Source organism: Staurois parvus, unplaced genomic scaffold (genome assembly GCF_062004578.1).
Source record: "Staurois parvus isolate SC_StPar_1 unplaced genomic scaffold, SC_StPar_1.0 ptg000264l, whole genome shotgun sequence".
In the NCBI taxonomy this organism is placed as follows: Eukaryota; Metazoa; Chordata; class Amphibia; order Anura; family Ranidae; genus Staurois; species Staurois parvus.
Window position 1 is genome coordinate 648,643 of NW_028318060.1, and position 24,324 is coordinate 672,966.

The 24,324-nt window shown below is 39.4% G+C and overlaps 1 protein-coding gene across 2 annotated transcripts in view; it reads left to right on the plus strand.

Annotated features, from left to right (window-relative positions):
- The first annotated feature begins 1,528 nt into the window (after positions 1-1,528).
- Positions 1,529-24,324, plus strand: part of LOC149459269 (isoaspartyl peptidase/L-asparaginase-like) — a 50,737-nt gene continuing 27,941 nt past the window's right edge. The window contains exons 1-5 of one of the 2 annotated variants that reach the window (XM_089681312.1): positions 1,534-1,641; positions 8,407-8,503; positions 8,793-8,988; positions 10,673-10,815; positions 21,846-22,009. In XM_089681312.1, the coding sequence (XP_089537438.1) occupies positions 1,580-1,641; positions 8,407-8,503; positions 8,793-8,988; positions 10,673-10,815; positions 21,846-22,009 (662 nt within the window). In that variant the 5' untranslated portion in view covers positions 1,534-1,579. Of the gene's footprint in view, positions 1,642-8,406; positions 8,504-8,792; positions 8,989-10,672; positions 10,816-21,845; positions 22,010-24,324 lie in introns of both variants that reach the window. The other variant, XM_089681313.1, reaches the window with a different exon arrangement.

Sequence of the window (24,324 nt, forward strand, 5' to 3'; positions counted from 1 at the left end):
AGGAATTTGTAACTGCCACACCATGGCATGCTCTATATTCCCCTCCACACCTCCTGCAACCTTCCTCTCTTTATACATATAATATTCTCTTTTTCCACACATCATTATATTTTTTCATGTTTCTTTTTATTTCTTTTCCATTTCCATTGTTATAACCATCTTTCATTACCCTATATTTATTTTATTTCTCAGTTATTATTTTTAAAAAAAATTTTGTATATTTTTTATTTTCCATTTTTCCCCCATTTTTCTATATTTTGTAGATGTTTGTTTCCCCACCCCCCAGTTTTATATCCACCGTATCCATATAGTTTCATTATATGTTTTTTTTATTCTTCCAAGGTTTTTATTCTCCAAGGTTTCCTTTATTTCCCCCTTACTTTTCCCCCCAGCCACCAACTTCTTCTGTGAGTATTACTGGCATATCCTTTTTAGTTTCATGTGTATATATCCTTGTCTTTTATGCATGTCGTTTAAACTTTGTAATCCCCTGATCCGGCGCTCCTAGTTTATTCACGGCACCCCTGCTTCCCGTGTGACTTAATTGACTGATCAGCCCCGCCTTCTGGCTTTGCCCATATAAGCCCACACTAAGATGGCCACCGGATTGGCCTGACAAAGAAGCTAGCATGCTCTGAATGCGTGCCATCTTGGAAAACTGTTCCATGTGGTGACATCATCCCTGAAAGCCTCCCTGCTCACCTCTGCTACTCCCCGAGCCCTGGACACCAACGGAGCGGCGGGAAAACACCCAGAGAGTGGCTAAAGGACCTGATGCTCCCACTGGACCTCCATCACTTGGTCTGCCTACCTGTTACCTACCTATGTGAGTGCAATCAGGCATTAAATCTGCCTGATTTTAACCTTCTACGTTTAGAGTGGCGCTGCTGTCTCTCTTCTCTATCTTAACTATAGTACTACATGCTCTTGATTCCATTTTTTATTTTAGTATTCTGGATGTAACAGATGTGTGCATCAAGCTGGTTGTTGTAGGAAGAGGATCCAAGCAACAATGTGCTAAATTAGATGCCCCTGGTACCCTTTTCATAGGCTTTTTTGAGTTTCGGCAAGGACACAGGGGCCCCATTATCCCCTATTGCCCGGGGGCCCCATGAGTTGTCAGTCCGCCCTTGCCAATGTCAACTGGCATCCCTGTGGCTTGCATTATTGCATGAGCATTTCTGCTCCACCATGCAATAATGATATGCTACCTCTAGTGTGAATACGAAGGAGTTTTAAAGTGTGGCAAAGATAGGATGAATGGTGAGGCTAAATAGACCTAAAACACAGGTACAACACAGTTCTGATACGCAAATGATTTTCTGGACAGCCGAACACCACTTTTCCATGACATCTTTACATAAATGTATTTACGTATTTTAATTTTACAATAGTGTTTTTTTTTATGGTTAGTAGCCCTTTAAGTAAACTAGATACAAAGGACAGATAAATATAGAGCTGAGAGTCAATAATTAACAAGTTTGAATGATTTTGAGAAAAATGCACATGTAATGTTTTACCTTTGAAAAGTGCCTAACAGCAACACTGTGCAATTATTGGAAAGATCTGAATGTTTTGAATGAATCCTACACTAATTTTTTCGAAAAGGTTCTGTGACTACAATACTCAAAGCAGCTGCAGGTAAGTTACTCTTACTGTTATATCTGGCATATTACATTGCATGAGGTTTTAACCAATTATTTATTAGGTTCCTGAAGCAAACTGCAGTTGCTGTAGAAAAGGACTTGTTTGATATGCAGTATTGTAGTAATCTTTGGTTAAATCTACACTATCTATACTGTATTCTAGTAGAAAAGTAATACCTAAAAGTATAGTACAACATAACGAATCATACATACACTTAGCATTCATTGGTATAATTAAGAGGGTTGCAGAAATGATCTTTGCTCCATCTGCTTTAAGTAAGTAACAATCAAAGAAGAAAATAGGCTCAAAGGTTTTCTCTACAAGATAATAACTAGTAATAAGACACTGATGTCAATTAAAACAGTATACTGTATGGTCATGGAAAAACCCATATAAAAGGTAAATAGAGACTTCAAATCTTATATTTATATTTTCACAGACATTTACACAGAGGTTACATATAGGCAAACTTAGGTTTGTATTTTTGTTCAAGTGGTCTCCAATTCCTCCTTAATACTTGTAATAATTACATTTATTTACCAAGCTTGAACTTGTGGTGCTTTTCTCTAGTGATCAGCAAATCTGCCTGAGTTTGGTTCATGGGGCATTTGTTGATCCCATTGTAAAGTCCAAAAATCACAAATTTCAATCTAAACCCCAGTGAAATCTTGAAAATAGGTTTATACCATTTTCAAATCTAATAGGCAAAATATTGTCAAACAAATAGCATGGAGAGCTGGGCACTGCCACAGGAAACATGTTCAATGCAAAAAAATAATAAATAAATAAAAAACATACAGTCGGGAGAGGGATCTGCTTCTTTGTAACTTTGAGTGTGACTTGGGAAAACACAATTCCTTTCAATTACAAGCTTGGAAGATGACTTTAAGCTGTATGTGATATTTCAAAATGGTACTATTCTTATGGACAGCATTAGCAGCACTGTATTCCATCTTTGTACATGTAATTGATTATTTTACTTTTACATTGTTGCCTGCCTAGCAGTAGGACCCCAAAATGATTTCAACTTTGAAAAAAAGGGATTTTTAGTTAGTTTTAGCTGCAACATCTGATTTTTTTATCCAGTTCTAATAGGCCTTAATGGAATAGTGAAAGAAGCAGCCACAACAGTTCCTTAAATCTATAGAAAAGCCCCTTACTTTGTACCAATTGGACAGTGCAAAACAGTTTCATACTATAGCTTGTGATTTTTTTATGCAGTACCAGAGTGTATTGTCTTATAGGTTTAATAAAATGACAAAACAGAGTGCATAAAAGCACTTTAAATTCACAAATCTGCACTCCAGAAATGCAGCAGATTTTATCCTGAAATAAAAAATAAAATGCAATATTTCAAATACAGTAGCCATACAGAATATGCAAGCCGCTTGATTGAACTGCAATGAAAGAGGCAGTTTTTGCCATGAATTAATAAAATAGAGTATAATTTTTTAGAGACAATGACCTAATGTTTTTTACAGACTCATTGCACGGTATATACTTAGTTTCACTAAGCCACAATTTAAGTGGAAGAAAAAAAGGTAGATTTTATTGTGAAATAAAAATGAGAGTGTAGCATTTCAGAAATAACAGCCAGAAATATTGTACATACTAGTATTTTTTTAATACAGTATGTGTGACATTTGTTGTCTTCGTAATATTGATTGAACATTGCTTATCTATTTGGGGGGAAAATATTTCCTATATGGACTAGAATTGTATTTCTCTTCACGATTGTCTATTGCTTATTGAAAATCTCCTGTATGGACTAGAATTACATTTACGTATGTTCCTCTAAGGGAAAGTGAAAGGCAAAGTTTACTTGTTCACTTAAGCTAGTGTTTAGCAGACATATTTACACCTTGACAAAGTCCATGTGGAAGTGGCTGAAACCAGTCAGTGTACACTCACCCTCTGTGTTCACATTGGACCCATAGCCCAGCACGGTTCTGAATACATGACAAGGACCACCATGGTGTTCAGCCCTCCATACTCAGCAGAAACAGCAGTGTGACATGTGGCTGCATTCAGTGAGCACAGAAACTTGATACACAGGTCTATGTCACAGAACTCTGTATTTAATTGAGAATCTAGGAGCGCTACTGGTCTTAAGTGTGTTTTTATATACAAATAGCACAGTGACAGTGTATCTCAGCACCTTGGCATTTCCTTGTCAGAAGAAGCCTTGGGATCAGCTGATAATTGCTATGTGTTTCAATTTACTTACCTGCTGGCTTGTGTACATCCACCCTCCCATTGCTGTCCATGACTGTTCACATGCTCATTGCAGTTTGCTTTCACTGTGTAATGACAGTTGTTTATCTGAAACATTCCAAGTAATGATTTGATACACAGTGTGCTGCATTAAGTTGAGAGGAACAGTTCCAGCAAGAATCTTGTAATGATTGAGGCCAGTATCAAGTGAGCATTAATGTATGTACAGATAAAGATTTTTATCTGATTCAGGCTAAGAGCTCTGCTATGGAGCAGTTTCAAGAAGTAATAGAACAGGAGCTAGTCGATTTTAAATAAGTGGGCAGCCCTGTGGGAGCTCGTAACATTACTAAGGCAGAGTATGCTACTATTAAAACCCTAAAAGCAAATATACTGTAAGCAAGCAATGAGACAAGTTTGGGAGGATAGTGTACAGTATTCTTAAGGATGACCCCTTAGTCCCATTTCAGAAATTGCTTTTTTGATTTGATAACAAAAGAATGATTAAAGGTATTATTAGCAAGAGGGCAGCATGCCATTGTTCTGGTCTTCTGTGGGCCAATTGTAGTGGGTATTAGTGGCTAGAACTTATGAAGAATTTCATTTGGACAAAAGATTATATTTGGGCCCCTTTGGATGTGAGAGTGTCGTACTCCTAAATGCCCCACCATTTAGCCTTAATGGCCTTACAATTTCACTTTCCCAAGTATAGAAATTACTTGCTGGAATTACAGGAGTATTTTATCATGGTCAGGGCTGTTTGGGGGTGTGTACCATTTACAGAAACATGCAGCATCTATGGAAACAAAACTTTCCCTCTCTCACCAACCTATTTCTGAGTTGGTAGGAGTAGCTTTGTGTTTTTTGCAGTTGGAATCCCTTATGTAAGAACATTGTGTGGTATGGAAAGTACATTGATAATTTATTGGTGGTATGGAGAGGATAAGCCAGGTGGGTAGAACAACTAATCAGTAATTTTAATGATATGAATTTATTTTTTACCTGCACTTGTGTAATTTTTTTGGATGTGTCCTTCACGGGAGATATGGAAATTGGAACAGTAACATCCTCTACTGTTTCCATGGAATGTACAGGAAATATAACTTTGAGAACGACCAGTTCCCACCCCTCCCATATAAGCAAGGTCTTTCTGGTCAGTGAATTTGCAGCAACTGCAGCATAGCCAACATTGAGTTTCAGAGCATGGGTGTATTTCAGCCAGGTGAACATTTGCTATAGATGACTGTTTTAGTAAAGCTGGGTAAACACATTCTGGTTTTTTTTTCATTAAACCAGTTGACTGAAAGAAACAAAAATGACAGCTATAGTATTCTGAGAGTTAGGACTTCTCCCCTTGCAAAATGCATATGCTGGTTTTCCAGCAAGGCCATTCAAAAAAAGCTGGCCGTTATACTGGCTTCTGTTAAACAGACAACGGTACACATGTACCAAAAATTGGCCAATTCCTACTGATCCAGCCAACTTTTGGTACATGTGTACCGGGCTTCAGCTACACTCTTCTGGTAAGCTGAAGGACATCTGGAAAGCCAGAGTAGCTAACCAGGAACTGCTGCACCTCCAGATTTAGGATGTGGCCACATAAGGCATGTGCATGTGAACTGTTCCTGCTTAAGGGCAGACAGCAGGTTGGTGCCATTGTTACACACAATCTGTCTGGTACAAGGCATGGGGTCAGCCACCTCTCAGCCTGTCCCTGATGTTTTGCCAGAATCTCCAGCCCAGTGTGACTCCTGTCCCTCATGTATACCTGCTGCAAAACAGCTGGTATGTGGCCATGGAGGAGGAGGGGCTAGAGGAGATTGCAATGTCACCATCACCAAGATGCAAGACACAGGGTAGCACCACCAACTCCAGCAGTGTGACCCGTCCTGCATTCTTCTGAACTGCCAGTATATTTAGCAAGTGGCCTGAGTCTGTGGCCAGGTGAATCCTACTGCTGACCACATAGTCCAGTTACACCAAGATATTATCTTTCATATGCTGGTGGAGGGCAGGGATAGCCTTCTGGATAAAAAATGTAGATAAGTACTTTTCACTGTAGTGCAGCAAAGGCATAAACTGTTGGAAGGGGATGACCTAACCAGCTGTAATAGAAGCAACTGTAAAACCAGCAGTTTTGTAAAGTTGGCATTCAAACACTGGGCATGAGGATAATTGGGGGACAATTATTTATTCCAACCCAGCAGATGTGGAAGAGACTGCTACCTGGCCAACTATGCTACTAGAAAGTGCAGGGTGAGGTTAGGAGACTTACAATGAGATTCAAGCCAATGCTTGGTCCTACTCAGCGTGACCCCATGTTGGCCCTCTTTGTGAAAATTTCTGCATTGTACCTGACCCTGCTGACTTCTCCTGATTAACCCCTGGCTTGCCTGACCATCCTTCTGCCTGATCCTTGTACCGTGCTGCCCGCTAATTACTGAACCTGGCTTGTGACTCCAACCATTCTCTGCTTACTCCTCTGGTACCAAGCTGCCCGCACATTGCTGACCTGGCCTGCCTGACTATGCCTCACGCTACCCAGACGATCCATCCATCCCACACGGATCGCTCCCTGTCAGTAAGTCTGCCAGCCTCTTCACATCAGACTCCGTTTCTCGCACATCCCTGACGGTGCTCTCTACCACTGCCGGATGTACTCAGGGGTCACGACCTGGTCTCAGTCTGTGCCAAGTCCAACCCCACCATCAGGGGCCCTGGTGAATAGCAGATTGGGACTTAGACCCCACGCCCTGAGGAACTCCGCGCTGTGGGCTGCTAGAGACACCGCCGGGCGGATCATAACACAAGGTATAAAGACGTGGATGAGCGAGTTTGGGGTGGAGGAACTTGACTAGCCTGACCTCAACCTGAAAGAACACTTTTGGGATTTATTAGAGCAGAGACTGTGCACCAGGCCTTCTCATCCGACACTAGAGCCTGACATCACAAATGCGCTTCTGGAAGAATGGTCAAACATTCCCAAAGACACACTCCTAGACCTTGTTGACAGCCTTCCCAGAAGAGTTGAAGCTGTTATAGCTGCAAAGGGTGGGCCGACTCAATATTGAACCCTATGGACTGGTTGACTGGGATGCCAATAAAGTTTATGTGCGTGTAAAGGCAGGAGTCGCAATACTTTCGGGAATATAGTGTATGTATGTGTGTATGTATATATATATATATATATATATATATATATATACACACAGTGCATCCAGAAAGTATTCACAGTGCTTAACTTTTGCCACATTTTGTTATGTTACAGCCTTATTCCAAAATGGTTTAAATTCATTTTTTTCCTCAACATTCTACAAACAATACCCATAATGACAATGTGAAAGATGTTTTTGTTTTTAAATCTTTGCAATTTATTAAAAATAAAAAACAAAAACCACATGTACATAATTATTCACAGCCTTTGCTCAATACTTTGTTGAAGCACCTTTAGCACCAATTACAAGATCAAGTCATTTTGAGTATGATGCTACAAGCTTGGCACATCTATATTTGGGCAATTTCTTCTATTCTTATTTGCAGTAACTCTCAAGCTCCATCAGGTTGGATGGGGAGCATCGGTGCACAGCCATTTTCAGATCTCTCCAGAGATGTTCAATCGGGTTCAAGTCTGGGCTCTGGCTGGGCCGCTGCAGGACATTCACAGAGTTGGCCCGTAGCCACTCCTTTGTTATGTGGGCTGTGTGCTTAGGGTTGTTGTCCTGTTGAAAGATGAACCGTTGCCCCAGTCTAAGGTCCAGAGCGCTCTGGAACAGGTTTTCATCAAAGATGTATCTGTATATTGCTGCATTCATCTTTCCTTTAATCCTGGCTAGTCTCCCAGTTCCTGCCACTGAAAAACATCCCCACAGCATAATGCTGCCACCACCATGCTTCACTATAGGGATGGTATTGGCCAGGTGGTGAGCGGTGCTTGGTTTCCTCCAGACATGACGCTTGGCATTCTGGCCAAAGAGTTCAATCTTTGTTTCATCAGACCAGAGAATTTTGTTTCTCATGGTCTGAGAGTCTCTTAGGTGCCTTTTGGCAAACTCCAGGCGGGTTGCCATTTGCCTTTTACTGAGGAGTGGCTTCTGTCTGGCCACTCTACTATACAGGCCTGATTGGTGGAGTGCTGCAGAGATGGTAGTTCTTCTGGAAGGTTCTCCTCTCTCCACAGAGAAATACCGGAGCTCTTTCAGAGTGACCATGGGGTGCTTGGTTACCTCCCTTGCTAAGGCCCTTCTCCCTTAATCACTCATTTTTGCTGAGTGGCCCGCTCTAGGAAGCTTCCTGGTGGTTCCAAACTTCTTCCATTTATGGATGATGGAGGCCACTGTTCTCATTGGGACCTTCAATGCTGCAGAAATTTTTCTGTACCCTTCCCCAGATCTGTGCCTTGACACAATCCTGTCTCGGAGGTCTTCAGACAATTCCTTGAACTTCGAGGCTTGGTTTGTGCTCTGACATGCACTGTTAACTCTGGGACCTTATATAGACAGGTTTATGCCTTTCCTAATCATGTCTAATCAACAAAATTTCCCACAGGTGGACTGCAATCAAGTTGTGGAAACATCTCAAGGATGATCAGTGGGAACAGGATGCACCAAAGCTCAGTGTCATGGCAAAGGCTGTAAATACTTGGGTACGTGTTTTTTTTGTTTTTTTTATTTTTAATAAATTGAAAAAATTTCAAAACAAACTTATTTCACGTTGTCATTATGAGGTATTGTTTGTAGAATGTCGAGGAAAAAAATAAATTTTATCCATTTTGGAATAAGGCTGTAACATAACAAAATGTGGCAAAAGTTAAGTGCTGTGAATACTTTCTGGCTGCACTAACTATATATACATATATATATATTAAAGCAATAGAAGTTTACATGTATGTATTATTTCTTATTATAAAATGTTTTTCTCCATTTCTGATACAGGAAATGGACATCAAGCCAGTTATTGTAGTCCATGGAGGAGCATGGGCAATACCAAATGATCTAGCCGAGAGCAGCAAGGATGGTGTTAGAAATGCAGCTAAGTGCGGATTTTCTGTACTAGCAAATGGAGGAAGAGCTGTTCAAGCTGTGGAGTGTGCTGTGAAAATGCTGGAAAACAACATCGTGTTTGATGCAGGTATGTTTCCGTGAAATGTGAATGTTACTGCCTGTTTATAATTTTGTAATAAATATTAATATGTCATAAATGTAATATGTGAAATATTTTTTAATGTTCATATTAGTTTATATTTCTAAAATAGCAGCTATGTATTAGTCTAGGAAAATTTACGATCTAGGAGGAATTGAGATCCAATACCATATTGTAGTTCCTCTGTGCATTTGTTTGTTTGCTGAAATTTTACATTTGATGCTCTAAGCATTTAGTTACCATGCAAAATATTTAGGTACATGCACAAGGTCTTGATTTGGAAGCCTAAGCTGAGTCTTCCCAAATTTGGAAATTTTTGATTTTGCAAAAAAAAGATCACTTTGATATGGTATTTGATATTTCATTTAAATATCTCCTTTGCTAGAGAATGTGTGGATGAATAGGCTCCCTCATTGGCATTTTATGGTGGTACAAAAATGTTATAGAGGTAGTCATTTTACAAAGAAGAAATACTGAGTAATTTACACAGGTTTGGCATACAAGAGTATTTCTTGTTGCATGGTGTAGAAGATTGTAGCCAAATTGGTTGGTGCACATGCACTCAGCAGAGTGTATGCATTGTGTCCCTATCAAAACCTATGAATTTGAATCTTTGTTCCACACTGATTCTAAACACCGATTTCCTGTAAATAGCTTCTCCAAGCAGGACATGCAGCTTGGTAAGAATAATGTTGTAACTTGGTCCTTTACAAGGGTTGGCTGTGGGTAGTCACTGTCACTTGTGTTAGAGCCCTTGGCCAAATGCAAAGTAGGGATTTAGAATATAGGAACAAGCTGGCCATACACACATGCATTTCCTTTGCTGAGCCTGAAAATAAATGTATAATATTTCTCCAGCCATGTTAAATAGCACGGATTAACATAAATAGCACGGATTAACATATCTCCCTTGCTAGCTATTGTATTCTGACAGCCGCACCCATGGCTGTCAGAATAACCAAATAGTACCTGCAGCTGATTGAATACAGCCACTGTTTGGCCAACAATTTACCACCTGGCCCCCTTAACAAAAGTTGATTGAATATTCAATTTTGGTCAAGCCAGATATGCAAAAACATGTCACTTTTAGTGTTTGGCATTTCTTTCCTGACTTGCCTGCAAATAAAATTACATCTGATTGGTTGCTTTGGAAAACGATTGGTTGCTTTTGGGTCAGTGATTTTGCAAAACAGTTTTATATCAGTTACCCAAAAATGAAAGAATAATAAAGAATGCAAAATGCAATTTTGCTTTGCTCTTATTTTTATGGTTCTGCTAGGAGCAGAAGCTTTCATATTTTAAAATACGTTAATGCTGCTTGAATGGTTCTGTCATCCCTGCTTCTCACTGCAAACTCATTCAGTGGAAAATATACTAGCCAACAAATGTATGCTGGTACATGAAGAATCTGGTGCCCTGCAGACATTATGATGTAAAAGACAAGACACCACATTTATGACTGAAACGGTGCAATGATATTAGTATGTTGCCAAAAGCATTATATTTACTTAAAAGCTTGTGACAATAAGAGCAAATATTTTTCATTGTAATCAAGTCTAATAGCTGCCAGGATAGTTGTAGTAAATACCTATAAAATTGTTTTTCTAATATCTTTCCAAAGCTTTAGGGCAGTAATGTTTTCTTTTCTTTCAAACTGAATTGCTTTCTACAGGTCATGGTGCTGTGCTGAATGCAGAGGGTGATGTGGAACTTGATGCAATTATAATGGATGGCAGAAATCTTGCTGTAGGTGCAGTTTCCTGCATCAAAAATATTGCTAACCCTGTCATGTTTGCACGCACAGTCATGGAGAAGGTACAGTACGCTAAGTTTGTTTATTGGTGTATGTGAAGACAGAGGTTACCGACTTATTCATTACAGAACCATGCGTAATGTAACATTTGTTCTGACAGGACAACTGTACTTTTAAACTACATTTTACAGATGGCCTCTCTTGAGTTGAAGACATAAAAGTACAATACAAAGGCGTTAAATCGCACCTGTGGCCAGACTATAGACATTCAAATATTTGCATTTTCTTAATAAACATGGAAAAAAAGATGGAAAACAAGCCCTCCTTGACCATCCAACAAAAGAGAGTAGAGCCACACAAAGAGTGTCAACCTATTGACAGTTCATGTGAAGATTGGTTTCAGCTAGTGCCTTCCCATATGCTACACCTCTTGGCACATTTCAACCTGCCATGGGATTAATCATAGAGGTAGGAGTGACAATCAGGGTTATGTGCATGATTATCCGTGACTGATATCGGATACAGATGAGTTGATAGGAGAGGCAGAACTTCCACTACATTCAAAGCATAGGACATATGCAGCGCTGAGAAAATAAACCAAACATACAGCACAAAAAAATATTACAGCCACACTTGATCTCAAAAAATAGTTGAACAAATCAAATGTAAGATTTAGAAAGAAATGAGCTCAATGTCAAAAACCTTTGGTAATAACCAACCCTTAAAGCTAGTATACTGTAGGTCTGAGAAATTGATTGTGCCTTCAAATTAAACTAGGTAGCTAGGAACTCTGGTGTGACACAAGACATTTTATGGTTATAGACAATTGAGTGGAAGTGCTTGTTCCTTGTAAAACTCTTAACTAGGTTTGATATGCTCAGCTGGATCCTTAAAAATATGAACAAAATCTAACTCAATCACTGACCTCAGTAACTTCAGGCACTGTAAAGAAAATCATTCTCAAACATTTTACCACAGGCACTGAAATACTGCTTCTCTCTCTTTGTTTTATCTGGCACCAGGGACATAGCATCCCTACCCGCACCCACTCTCACAATTTAAATAGAACATGACCATGCAGGGCTCTGTCCACATTGCCATGTCATTCATTCACAGTGATCTGTGAATGAATGAACTACAACTACTGTCTGCCACTGCAACAAATGGGTTGTATTTCTCATAGAACTATGAGGACACTGGTAATCGCTCTCGTAGTTCATTAATCTCCCTGCTCTCCTGTAACTATAGTGTATGGTACGGGCAGACAGTCATACTGAGACTCTGCAGGAGCCTGACATTGCACCTGCAAATTGTTTATCATGGGTGCAATGCTTTGTAGGCTCCAGGAAAAAAAAAGATTTACTAAGGTGAACTTTGCCTTTAAAGATGATTTTTTTTGCATTTTAGCTTTGGTCTCCTCTAATCTTTTTCTAGCCACTTCCTGCCCACATAAACTTACACTAATGCCAGCTGCGCATCATTGCTCTGGACAAGTTGGCTAATAGTGACAAGGATGGAACTCTCCAGTTTGTATTGGTACATATGTTGGCAAGTCTGAATCAGGGGCTCATTTAACAAAGTGACAATGCAAGATCACAAATAGGGGATGGTTGTCACACTATAGCGGAGTTTGGGCAGGCTCACCAGTTATTCTTTGTATTGTATGTATTCTTAGCTCAAAAAAGTCCTTTCTATTGCTCTGCAGGTTTCTCTCCTCATCTCTCCTGCCAGCTGCTGCTTTGAGGCTGAAGAGTAGGGAAGGGACAGGTAAATATGTCTTATTTACCAGCCCCTTCCTTTTTCTGAGTGAATACAGTGAGTGATCGGTACTACACACACTGTATTCATTTATGAATGAAGCATAGTAAACTGTGTTTGTGAATGAACAAGAAGCCTCAGAGCGCTTATCATTTATTCACTGTCCAGTGCTGCAGAGAAAGGAACTGATGAATCTATGTCCTCAGTGCCTTTCTCTGTCTCAAATGTGAGACATCAGGGGTCTGTTTAGACCCCTGATATTTCAGCAAAGGCACTCCAGCAGCACTGTGAAAAAATCAATAAATAAAAAATAATTACAAAATGATAAAATATAATTTAAAAGGTAAAAAAAAGTATTAAAAATTGCAAAAAATAATTATAATAAATGAAGGGCTCATTCACACAAGTTCTCTAGAGAATGCATAACCCTGCCCCCATTGCACACTGCTGTTTAGTGACAGTTCAGCACAGCTCAAACTTTCAGTGCTGTGTGTTGTCCTTCATGCTGCGCCCACTTTATGGGGGGTGGCAGGAGGAAGATGGGGGGGGGGGAACGCACCTTCCTCTGTACAGACAAAAATCCTTGCACTGGCTCTGTATCAGAGGCTCGGCTGAAGATATTCCTTTACTCCCTGTCTCGTAACAAAGTTAGTCCCCAGGGCAAGAAATGAAAAAAAATATCTTTAGTGGCAAAATAGACAAAAAAATGCTTTCTTTAAACGTAAAGAGTTAGTTCATCTTTTTAGAAAAATTTTAAATGTAAACTAACACCATATACCCTCCCCACTACGCTGTGCTTACCTCAATCGGTGATGAGCTGTCAGCACCCACACAGCCAGTGCAATGGTCTGGAGATCTGAAATCCCTGCTCTTCTCCCTCTATTTTCTACAATGCTTACAGGTCAGATCAGAGTAATTCTCTGTGCGGACACTGACAAATCAGATTCACTCCGATTCATCCTGAAAGCCCTGAAGAAAGAAGAGGGGATTTCTAATTGAACAGCCAAACATCCGGAGATTTGCTGACTGCAGAATTATAGGTCTAACTCAGCAGGGGTGTGTCCAGTTTTGTTGGACCTCTGCCGAGGACTTCCACAAATGGAGAAAGGGTCCTCTTCTACAGCATGCTGAACAGGATACAAACCTTACTACAACTGTGGGTACTAAAGAAAACAAACTGCATATGAAATGTATCCATCTGATTTAGACTTTGATTGAGATATAAGTTGACATTAATGAGTAGCAGCCAGTTGCAACAGTACACTCAGTGCAACTACCTCATCCATGATTTCATTATAAATGTTGTGCAGGAATTGCACCACTTAAGGTCCCTACTCTTAAAGCTGAAGGTGAAGGAGGGGGCTTGTCCCCATCAGACCATATATGTCCTACCTGAAGACCCAAAGCATTGCAGGTCAGAGACAGGAAGAGTACAGGTATTTAGATAAGGTCAGATTTCTCCAGAATCCAGCTACCTACACAACATGGGACATAATTCATGTCTTATTTCATTCCAGGTATTGCAAGTTTTTCATCATTTTTCTGTGCTAAACAATTTTGGAATCAGAGTATCTGCTTTTTAAATACCAAAAAAAAATAAGTATTAGTAAATACGCAAAGGATTCTGACCATCTCTCACCTATAGCAACCACTTTTCAGGGAAGCTTTATGTGCTTTGTTTGTATTCAGCTTTAATCTGATGCCAGGTAAGTGTTTAAAAGTTGACTTGTCATCAGATACATGTTTTCATGTTGGGTGCATACATGCAAAATAATGTAAATATACTTACTTCCAAGTATTTTATTATTTTTATATTATATTTATCTCTCACATTACTCCCCTTGACAATGCATTCATCCATATTTCTCTTAGAGAGGACAGAAGTATTTTGATTAGACATCTAGGTCAGTATTTACTTCCTGGACTGAGAGTGTAGGGATGACATATTTATGTACAAATTCTTGTGCCTACACAGTTCTTTGCTGTATTCAGATCAGCCCTTGGTGCTACCTCTCTCACCTTGTACTTTGCAGTCTTGCAGCCTGATAACTGGGTGAGATGAGATTGGGGAAATTCTTCTTCCTGAATGCAGTAGACTCATCTCTGTCAAAGTAAGGTCACTGACTGGAGCTCAAGGAATTTTTTTAGTGATATACACTGCTGTGCAAAAGCTTTAGGCAAGTGTGACAAACTGCTCTAAATTAGAAATGCGTTCAGAAATAGAAGTGTTAATAGTTTATTTTTCAATTAACAAAATGGAAAGTAAATGAACAGAACAGAAAATCCAAATCAATATGTGCCTTTGCCTTCAAAACAGCATCAATTCTTCTAGGTACACTTGCACACAGTTTTTGAAGGAACTCGGCAGGTAGGTTTTACTTAACATCTTGGCAAACTAGCCACGAGTCTTCTGTGGATGTGGGCTTCCTCAAATCCTTCTATTTGTGTAATCCCAGACAGACTTGATGATGTTGAGATCAGGGTTCTGTGGGAGCCAAACCATCACTTCCAGGACTCTTTGTTCTTCTTTACACTGAAGATAGTTCTTAATGACATTGGTTGCATATTTGGGGTCATTGTTCTGCTGCAAAATAAATTGGGGACAATCACAGGCCTACTTGATGGTATGGCATGGCATGGTGGATAAGTATCTGCCTGTATTTCTCAGCATTAAGGACACCACTAAGCCTGACCAAACCTCCCACTCCATTTGCAGAAATTCAGCCCCAGACGTGCAAGGAACCTCCACCATGCTTCACTGTTGCCTGCAGAAATTCATTATTGTACCGCAAACTGCCTCCTGTTAAAGCCAAATATTTCAAATTTTGGCTCATCAGTCCAGAGCACCTGCTGCCATTTTTCCTCAGTCCAGTTCCTCTCTTTTTGTGCATAGCTGAGTCGCTTAGCTTTGTTTCCTCATTGGAGATATGACTTTTTGGCAGTAATTCTTCCATGAAGACCATTTTTGGCCAGACTTCTCCAGACAGTAGATGGGTGTACCTGGGTCCCATTGGTTTCTGGCAGTTCTGTATTGATGGCACTATTGGACATCTACTGATGATGACGTCTTTCATCTGCTGCATTAAGTTTCCTTGGCTGACTGCTGCATCTACAGTCCTCAACATTGCCCATTCCTTTGTGCTTCTTTAAATGAATCTTGATACCCCAGTTTGCTTTGAAATCTTTGCCTGGGAGAGACCTTGCTGATGTAATATAACTACTTTGTTTCTTGTTACTGTGCTCAGTCTTGCCATGGTATATGACCTGTGACATGAAACAGTCTTCCAAAAGCTCACCTTAGTAGCAGAGTTTGGCTATTCCTCACTCAGTGTTTAGCTTCCTACACAACTGTTTCTGTTTGAGTTAATGACTGTGTTTCAGCCAACATATGAAATTGATGATCACACCTGCTTGGTGTAATTGGCTAATCATACACCTGACTCCTACCAAATCCCTGATTTTGTGCAAGTGCACAAAGCCTGCAAGTGTAAGAATGCAAGAGCTGGTTTGAAGCCAAAGGGTAGTCACACCAAATATTGATTTGATTTAGATTTCCTTCTGTTCACTCACATTGATTTTTGCAAATTGATAAAAATAAATAAATATATATTTTTGAAAGCATTCTTACTTTACAGCATTCCTTCACACCTGCCCAAAAGTTTATCACAGTACTGTATATTTTGGGACATGTCAGGAATTTATCCAGCCTTGTAAAGCTACTGAGAGGACCACTTGAAGTCAAAGACAGCCAGGAAAGTAGTATTTTCAGCCTGTGTGTGTTGGTGCATAACATTTCCTGTTGTACTACGCTCCACTAAAAGTGGATATTCCTATTTATTCCAATGTTCCTTGAGTTCTATTAATGAATGCTGCTTCTCACTGTTTATCTTCATCTTATGGGCTTCTAAATTGTGAGTTCTGGAGAAACTGTGCAGAAACTGAGATTGTTTCTTTTTCATTTCCTCTTAGCTCTGCTCCTTTGACAATTTTTTATTGTTTGTGCTTTGTAGTTTTTTCTTAATGCTGAGGCTTTTATTCAATTTTTGTTGAGAGTTGATCTCTCTTTTATGGCTGTACAGCAGGTGTCCAAAAGGAACAGGTTATTTTTTTCCATCTGTAAAATTTCTTATTTCTTGGCATGCTGCGATTATGGGTGCAATGCTCAGACAGCAGTTTTTCAGCCTACTGAACAATTTACTATTGTGTCCTTTTAACTAATTAATGTTTTTTAATGTTTTCCATTTCTCATAACATAATATAGAGAGATTTGTGAAGTGTCCAATACAATCAACTGTCAATATATATTTAATGTATATAAAGCTAACTGTTGTGAGGACCGTGTTAATAAATATAATATTTATTATACATTTTGTTGCCCTATATTTGAATTATATACCTAATTTAATAAAATGCAGCAGCAACCTTATGAAATCTCGAATTAAAGCTGGTGGATGCTAAGCTGCCTGAATGCCCTGCATGTCTTGAATTATCTCCTGGCTGGTGAGCCCTGTTATAAACTTTAATATCTGTGATGAAGCAAAGCACAGACCTTGTTCTGTTTTGAGATTGTATTATGCACTGAAAAGTAGCTGATACACCTTTATTTTCTCTTACACTGAAGACAAAGCCTGTTTTGTGCTTGATGACATATGAAGTGGACGAATTCCACCTTTTGCAACATGTTACAACTGTATTTCAGGTGGAACACATAACATAATGTCATATCCTCTACCCACCAAAAGGTTCCTTCTTCCCGGTGACAGCATGCAGGGGTCTTCTCCCCTGCTACCATTGTCACTTTTGAATTTTTTGTGTCAGCCCTACACAGCCTCATCATTTGTTCACAGAAGTTTATGAATTAATGAAAGAGTCACAAGCCCCGTCTTCCACAACAGATGAACTTGTAGTTCTCAGTGGAATACAAATTTAGTGATCACCACACTCTCAGTCCACTGATACTTCCTTCAGCTCCCAAGCTGAAAGCCCTTACCTTGGAATACAGCATGATTTTGTATTAGTTATGGAACAACTGGTGGCACCTCAGTCTTTTAGTTGCAAAATGTTACATTTTGCCCATGTTCCTGGGCTTGGGGGTCATCTCAGGGTGGCTAAAACTCAAAAATGGGTTTTGCAGCAGTTTTATTGGCCTGGAGTCTACTGGGAAATCAAGGAGGTCTGTGAGTACTGCCTGATCTCTCAAATAGCCACCCCAATGCCCCATTTTTGGAGTCCACTGATACTGCCTTAGCAGTGGACTTGGTGCACCCCTAATCAAGTTAGTTAGGCGTCAGCAATGCATTTTTGTGGTTCTTGACTATGCCTCCAGATATCTGGAGGTCAGCCTTTTAAGAAATACCTCATCCAAGGTTATAAAATGGGAGTTGTTTCACATGTTCATGAGAACTGGGCTCCCATCCAGGATCCTGACTAATCAAGGCACCCCATTTATGTCTAAGGTTTCAAAGAAGCTCTGTAAATTGTTTAAAATTAAAAACTTCCATGTATCCTCTGCAAATAAATGGGTTAGTGAAATGCTTCAATGAAACAGGTTGAAAAAGACATTTGTGACTGGAATTGTTAACTGCCTCATATATTGTTTTCCATAAGGGAGGTATTACATCCACACGTTTTGTCCTTTTAATCGGTTTATGGGAGACACCCCTGTGGACTACTGGATGTGGTTAAATAGACAGGGTAACAATAGGCTACACCCTATCTGAGTGCAGTGGAACACTTTGTACAAATGCAGGACCTTTCGGCAGTCATGATACCCATAGCCAGGGAGCATTTGAAGGCTTTGCAAGAGGCTCAAAATCAGTTGTACAACTGATCCGCCAACATCAGAGAGTTTCAACTTGGCGATCAGGTTCTTGCATTGTGTCAACTGTTGAGAGCACATTCCTAGGAAAATGCCAGGGACCCTTTGAGTCAAAAAGGTAGGAAAGGTCTTCCAGACCACAAAAAGAAAGCCTTACCAAATGTATCATGTTAATCTGATTACATTCTAGAAGGAACGTGAGGCTTTAATAGTAGCTAAGAATTCAGGAAGATCCCAGCACACAGATTCAAAAAGTAGGAATAACAGAGACCCCCTCCCTCACTAAGAAACAGGAATTTTGAGAAATTTTGCAGAGAGAAATTTTCTCAACCTTGATGGACCTAACTAATGTATTTGAGCAAGAGTGAGAATTGACATTAAACCATACTGCATTCCTGAACACTGCTGTCAGAATGTATTGGCGGAGCATAAAAATATGTTGAATCTTAGGATCACCGAGGAGTCCTCCAGTAGTTGGTCAAGCCTTAAAGTTCTAGTGCGCAAGCCAAATGGAACTTGGCAGTTCTGTAATTATTTAAAAAATTAAATGTATTCTCCAAACAGGATGTGTATCCAATGCCTGAATTAATTGAAATATTTGGTTCAGTCCAGTACATTACCACTTTCAATTTAACAAAAGGTTACCAGCAGATCCCACTCTCCAAAGAGGCTAAAGAAAAAGATCATATTTGACACACCATAGGGGTTGTAAAAGTATGCCAGAATTTGGGTTGCACTGGGCCACTTTTCAGTAAGCCATGAATAAAATCCTGAAACCCCATAAGGAACTGTCAGGAACTTACCTAGATGACATCATCATGTATAACTGGGACCGGGAAAATCATATGTTAACCTTGGATGCCGTACAAGGGCAGGATTTAAGGTCAGAACAGCAAAGTTGGATTGAAGGACATCCTCTTTTTGAGATATGTGGTAGGCAGAAGCATTATCAAACCCCAGCTAAACAAAGTGGAAGCCATCCCAAAGTGGCACCATCCCCTTATAAAAAACAATTACCCCCATTTCTAAGCATTGCAGGACATTATAGAAGATTTATTTCCAATATTGCCAGCTTGGCCTCAACCCTAACAGAACTCACAAATAGAAAAGCCTCTACTGTCATTTGGTGGAGTCCAGAAGCAGAAGCAGCATTCTGCCAATTTAAGCCAGGTTTGTACCAGAGACCAGTACTTGTAGCCTCAGACTTTCAAAAAGAGTTCCTGGTCCAAAAAGATGCTTCAGAACTGAGAGTGGGTACAGTCTTGTCTCAGTTAGTTAGGATAGAAAGTCACTCACCCTGTCATGTACTTGATCTAAAAGCTCACTTCGGCCAAAAAAAAAAAATTCCATTGTGGAAACGAAGCGGCTCTCAATAAAGTGGGCATTGAAGGCACTCCAGAACTACTTGTTGGACCGACCCTTCAAGCTGATCTCAGTCCATGCTCTCCTTACCTGGATGGCACAGAATAAATTCAGGAACACCAGGATCACCAGGTGGTCTCTAAGTCTCCAAAATTTCAAGTTTACAGTAGTGCAAAGACCTAGCAGAGTACTTAAAATTGTAAATGTCCCTTTTATTGGGTCTATTGCGATTTTGTCTGAAATGTCAAGACGCCTTGCCTGGATGAAGGGGTAATTTGGGAGGGTAAATACTTCCCCTCAATCCCTCCCTAAATAACAGCAGAGAGACGGGGTTATGTGTGAAGAGGAGAGAGCTATTGTCAGAAACCATAAGTAACAATGGATATTCTAGACAAAACAAACTAACAAAAAAAATCATGTGACTTTGTGACTAGAGTAAATATTCATATAAAGTGTGTGTAGGCATAAAAACAGTTTTTTCCACAAATATTTTTGTTTTCCACGTAGTGGGAACTTAGGATGCTACAACTGCCTAAAGGTTAACACTGTTATAAACAGTGATTGCGCAATTCATCCTAGTCTGTCTAATAAAACCTTACTTTAAGAAAATTGGCTTTTCCTAGACTTTAATTTGCACTATACTATGGGGCACACTGGAAAAGCTGCTCATGAATTCCACAAAAGGATAAACAAACATAGGATTGTAATTCACCCATGCAATAGGTGCATATAGAATTCCATTGGCTGTTATATTTGTACTAGAATGCCAAGAAGAATGACTTGCATGTGTTTTTTGTATGTTTTATTGTTTTATTCACACAATACTAAGAAAGCCAGAGCAAATGTGATTTTAGATTTTTTTTATTAACTATAAATATTGTGTTGCTGCTAATTGTGTTATTGAAGAAAAAGATAGTACTATGGCAAAAAACATTTGGTTTCTGAGTTTATTTTCCTAGGTAGTATAAGCCTCACATTAAAATGAATCTATCAAAAGGTTGTGCCAAGAGTCTATTCCAGACAGCATGCTGCTCTAGTTTATGTGACATTATTCAGCAAAGCTAGCACCAGTACAAAACATTGAATTTTCCCCTACATAGGACTGCAGGACTAAAGTCACCCACAATTATGTTTTTAGTGATTGAGGACTGAAAAAAACTCTCTTTATCTTGTAAGGTAGTGGCTGTTTAATTTTTACTAATAAATAATCTATGTAATTTCTCAAAGAAGTCTAATTATAGACTTAGCAGTAGATGTGTGGTCGTTGCTTTTTTCCCCTTGTTTTCATGTGGTGATTCTTCCAGTAACACCCCTATCTTAGAATGATAATACTCCCCCATCCTTTTATATCTGCATATCTGCACTCCGCACAGTACTTGACTTTGTAATGATGCATGCTCAAAGTAAATGCCACCAGATGGTGCCTTGCCAGAACCAAATGCAAAGATGTGAAGCCAACAGGCTAACTTAATGTATTTTTATTGTGAAGACAATGTCACATAAGGCATAAGAAGACAATGTTTCAGAATTCCTTTCTCAAGGCAACATAGTGACATAATTTGCCTCAAGAAAGGGACCCTGCGAGAGTTATGTGAAATTGTCTTCTCAATAAACATGTGAAATGCATTCATTGAGCAGGGTTCTCGGATTCCTCCTGTATTGAATTATATTATATTATATATTAAATTTCTATTATAACTGTACTGCCTGCCTTCATGTTGTAAAGCACTGCACAAACTATTGGCACTATATAAATCCTTTATAATATAATAATAATAATTTGGACTGCTGGTGACTTCACATCTTTTGTATCTGCGGTCCTCAAAGAACAATATAATTAATTAAAGTCAGCACAAGCAAAGGACACAGGAAATTACCAGTTCACAAGATCTCTGGCAAAATGGACAAGTATTTTCAAATAGGTATAACAAAACATTTTCAAAAGTATATTTAACTGACCAAAAGGGAACAAATAGGAGAAGTTAATTGTAAGCTTGACATACACTTTAATATGCACTTGCCAATATAACAGGCTATAAGGTGTCGGAGGTTCGGTGCCGTCAAATTCCCAACCTATAAACTGAGCAAAAGGTATTTCATTTCTTAAAACTGATTTAAAAATTATCATCTGATTATAATTTTTTTATTTTGCAGACTCCATATGCTATGCTGACGGGTGCTGGAGCAAATATGTTTGCAGAAGCAATGAACATTAAACTAGTCCCAAAAGAGGAACTGGTGACTGATTATGCTATAAAAGAATGGGAACAATATCAAAAATATAAACAGAGTGTCACGTGTCTTTTTAACTCAGAGCAGTAAGTACCAAGTAAAGGTTCTGATCATTTCAGCTATACATATTGTCCGTATACATACCCCTGGGCAGATGAGAAGGACTACCAGGCAGTTTGGTGATTTCAGAGGAGAATTCTTGATTCTTTTTGGGGTGAAAGAAATTGGATACCAGTCACTTTAGAATGTTTAAGGGAGTTTAGTAAAGCTCAGCAAATTGAGGAGAGAGGGTTAAGGCAAAAGATAACCAAAAGTACCTGAACCTGATCTCAATCTAGCGATGTGCACAAATGCAGTGGCTCTCCTGGTTTGCTTTTTCCTCATTGGACAGAGAGGTAGCAGTGGAAGCCATTGGCTCCTTTTGCTCTCAGTCACAGCCAGTGAGGAGGGTGCAGAGCCGGCTTTGTGTTTCAATGGACACACAGAGCCGGCTGGGGAGCGAGCATGTACGAGTGCCCGCATAGCAAGCTCCTTGCTATGGGTGCACTCAGTGGAGAAGAAGCCAGGAGCACCGGTGGGGGATACAAGAAGAGAAGGATTGGGGCTTCTCTGTGCAAAACCATTGCACAGAACAGAAAAATATAATATGTTTGTTATTTTTTAAATTTGTTCCTTTAGAATCACTTAAGTATTATTATAATAGGCACTTACTTCCTGCAATGTTCACTGGTGGTAGCTTAAACTGAGCACTCCAAGACACTCTTCAGCAGTGAGGTTTCGCCTCAAGATTCTCCATTCAGGCAGCCCTGATCCTGCTCAATTCCTCCTTGATGTACCCTACAGCAAAGCAGAGTAAATTCTCTGGACCTCTGGAACACAGTCCATCTCTTAATTTCACCCTCACCAGGCAGCAGACCCGAGAAGCAAAGACCTCTTTTGCAAACTCCTCTGCTGGCAGCAGCCCAGGAGGCAAGGACCTTTTTGGTAGGTCACCCAAAATATTTATATCCTCCCCAGCATGCATCACTGATAATAAACCTTCAGGTGCTATGCCAGGGAGTGTGTTTAATAGTTGCACTTGAAGGGTTGTAGAGTAACAAACTACATAGGATTTCAGAGCCGTAATAAGTTCTGTAGGTGACAAAGAGTGTAAAGTGTGAATGAAAGCAAAATATCAAACGCACTTGGGGTAGTAGTTGAGAATTAGCAAACATATACATTTGGAGTAAAGTTGAATTGAACTTTAATGGTTAGAATTTGATTTATCATTAGTCTTCTCCATATAGTTGGCAGCCAGTGGAGGAACTGGTAAAGGAGGGCTATTTGAAGTTTGGTAGGCTGTAAAGTTATGGAGCTATAATTATTAATAGTCTTTAAACGAGGCTATTACAGTAGTCAAGCCAGGTATGATGAAATAATAAACATTTTGTGACACACCTTAATAAGGTCTACATGTTTTTAACCACTTCCAGACCGGACACTTTTACCCCCTTCCTGACCAGGGCAATTTTCAGCTTTTAGCGCTATCACACTTTGAATGACAATTGCGCGGTCATGCAATACTGTACCCAAATGAATTTTTTACCATTTTTTTGAGAAAGATAAAGCATTATTTTGGTGGTATTTATTCACCGCTGGGATTTGTATTTTTTTTGCTATGTAAATGAAATGTCCAAAAATTTTGAAAAAAAGTGTTTTTTCATAAAATTTTGCAAATAAATAATATTTCATCATAAATCTTAGCCAAAATTTATTCCATTATCTTTTTAGTAAAAAAAAAAAAATCCAAATTAGTTTATAAGCAAAAATTATAATTTTTAAACATTTTTTTTTTACATTTTTATTTTATTTTTTTATATTATTATTCTTTTTTTTATTTTATTTTTTTACATACTGTCACCCTAGCAGTACAGTGTCACCATGGTGACACTGTACTACTTGTGGGGGGTGATGAAGATTTTTTTTTTTTTTTTTTTACACTGATTGCTTTTACACCCATATAGGATGTAAAAGCAATCATTTCTCTTTCTCTCTGTGTGCATTCTTGCACTCATTGAGAAATACTGAGTGAGCTGTGATTGGTCAGAGCTTGTCACATGGTACAAGGCTGTTGTGAATAGCCTTGTACCATGTGACCTCTGTGATCATTCACAGATTTCACACATAGTAAGCAATGATGTCACAAGTGACATCTTGCTTACTACTTTGCATGTGATCACTGATTGGCCAATCAGTGATCACATGATCGGGACCTCGTACAGAGGTCCCGTCCGACGATCGGTGTTTCACTGTGTCCGGAGGACACAGCGGGCACCGGATCACGGTGCTGCGCGCTCCCAGGGAGCGCGCACAAGCAGGGTGCGGGAAGGCCGTTTATAGACGGCCACCCGACCCTGCAGTG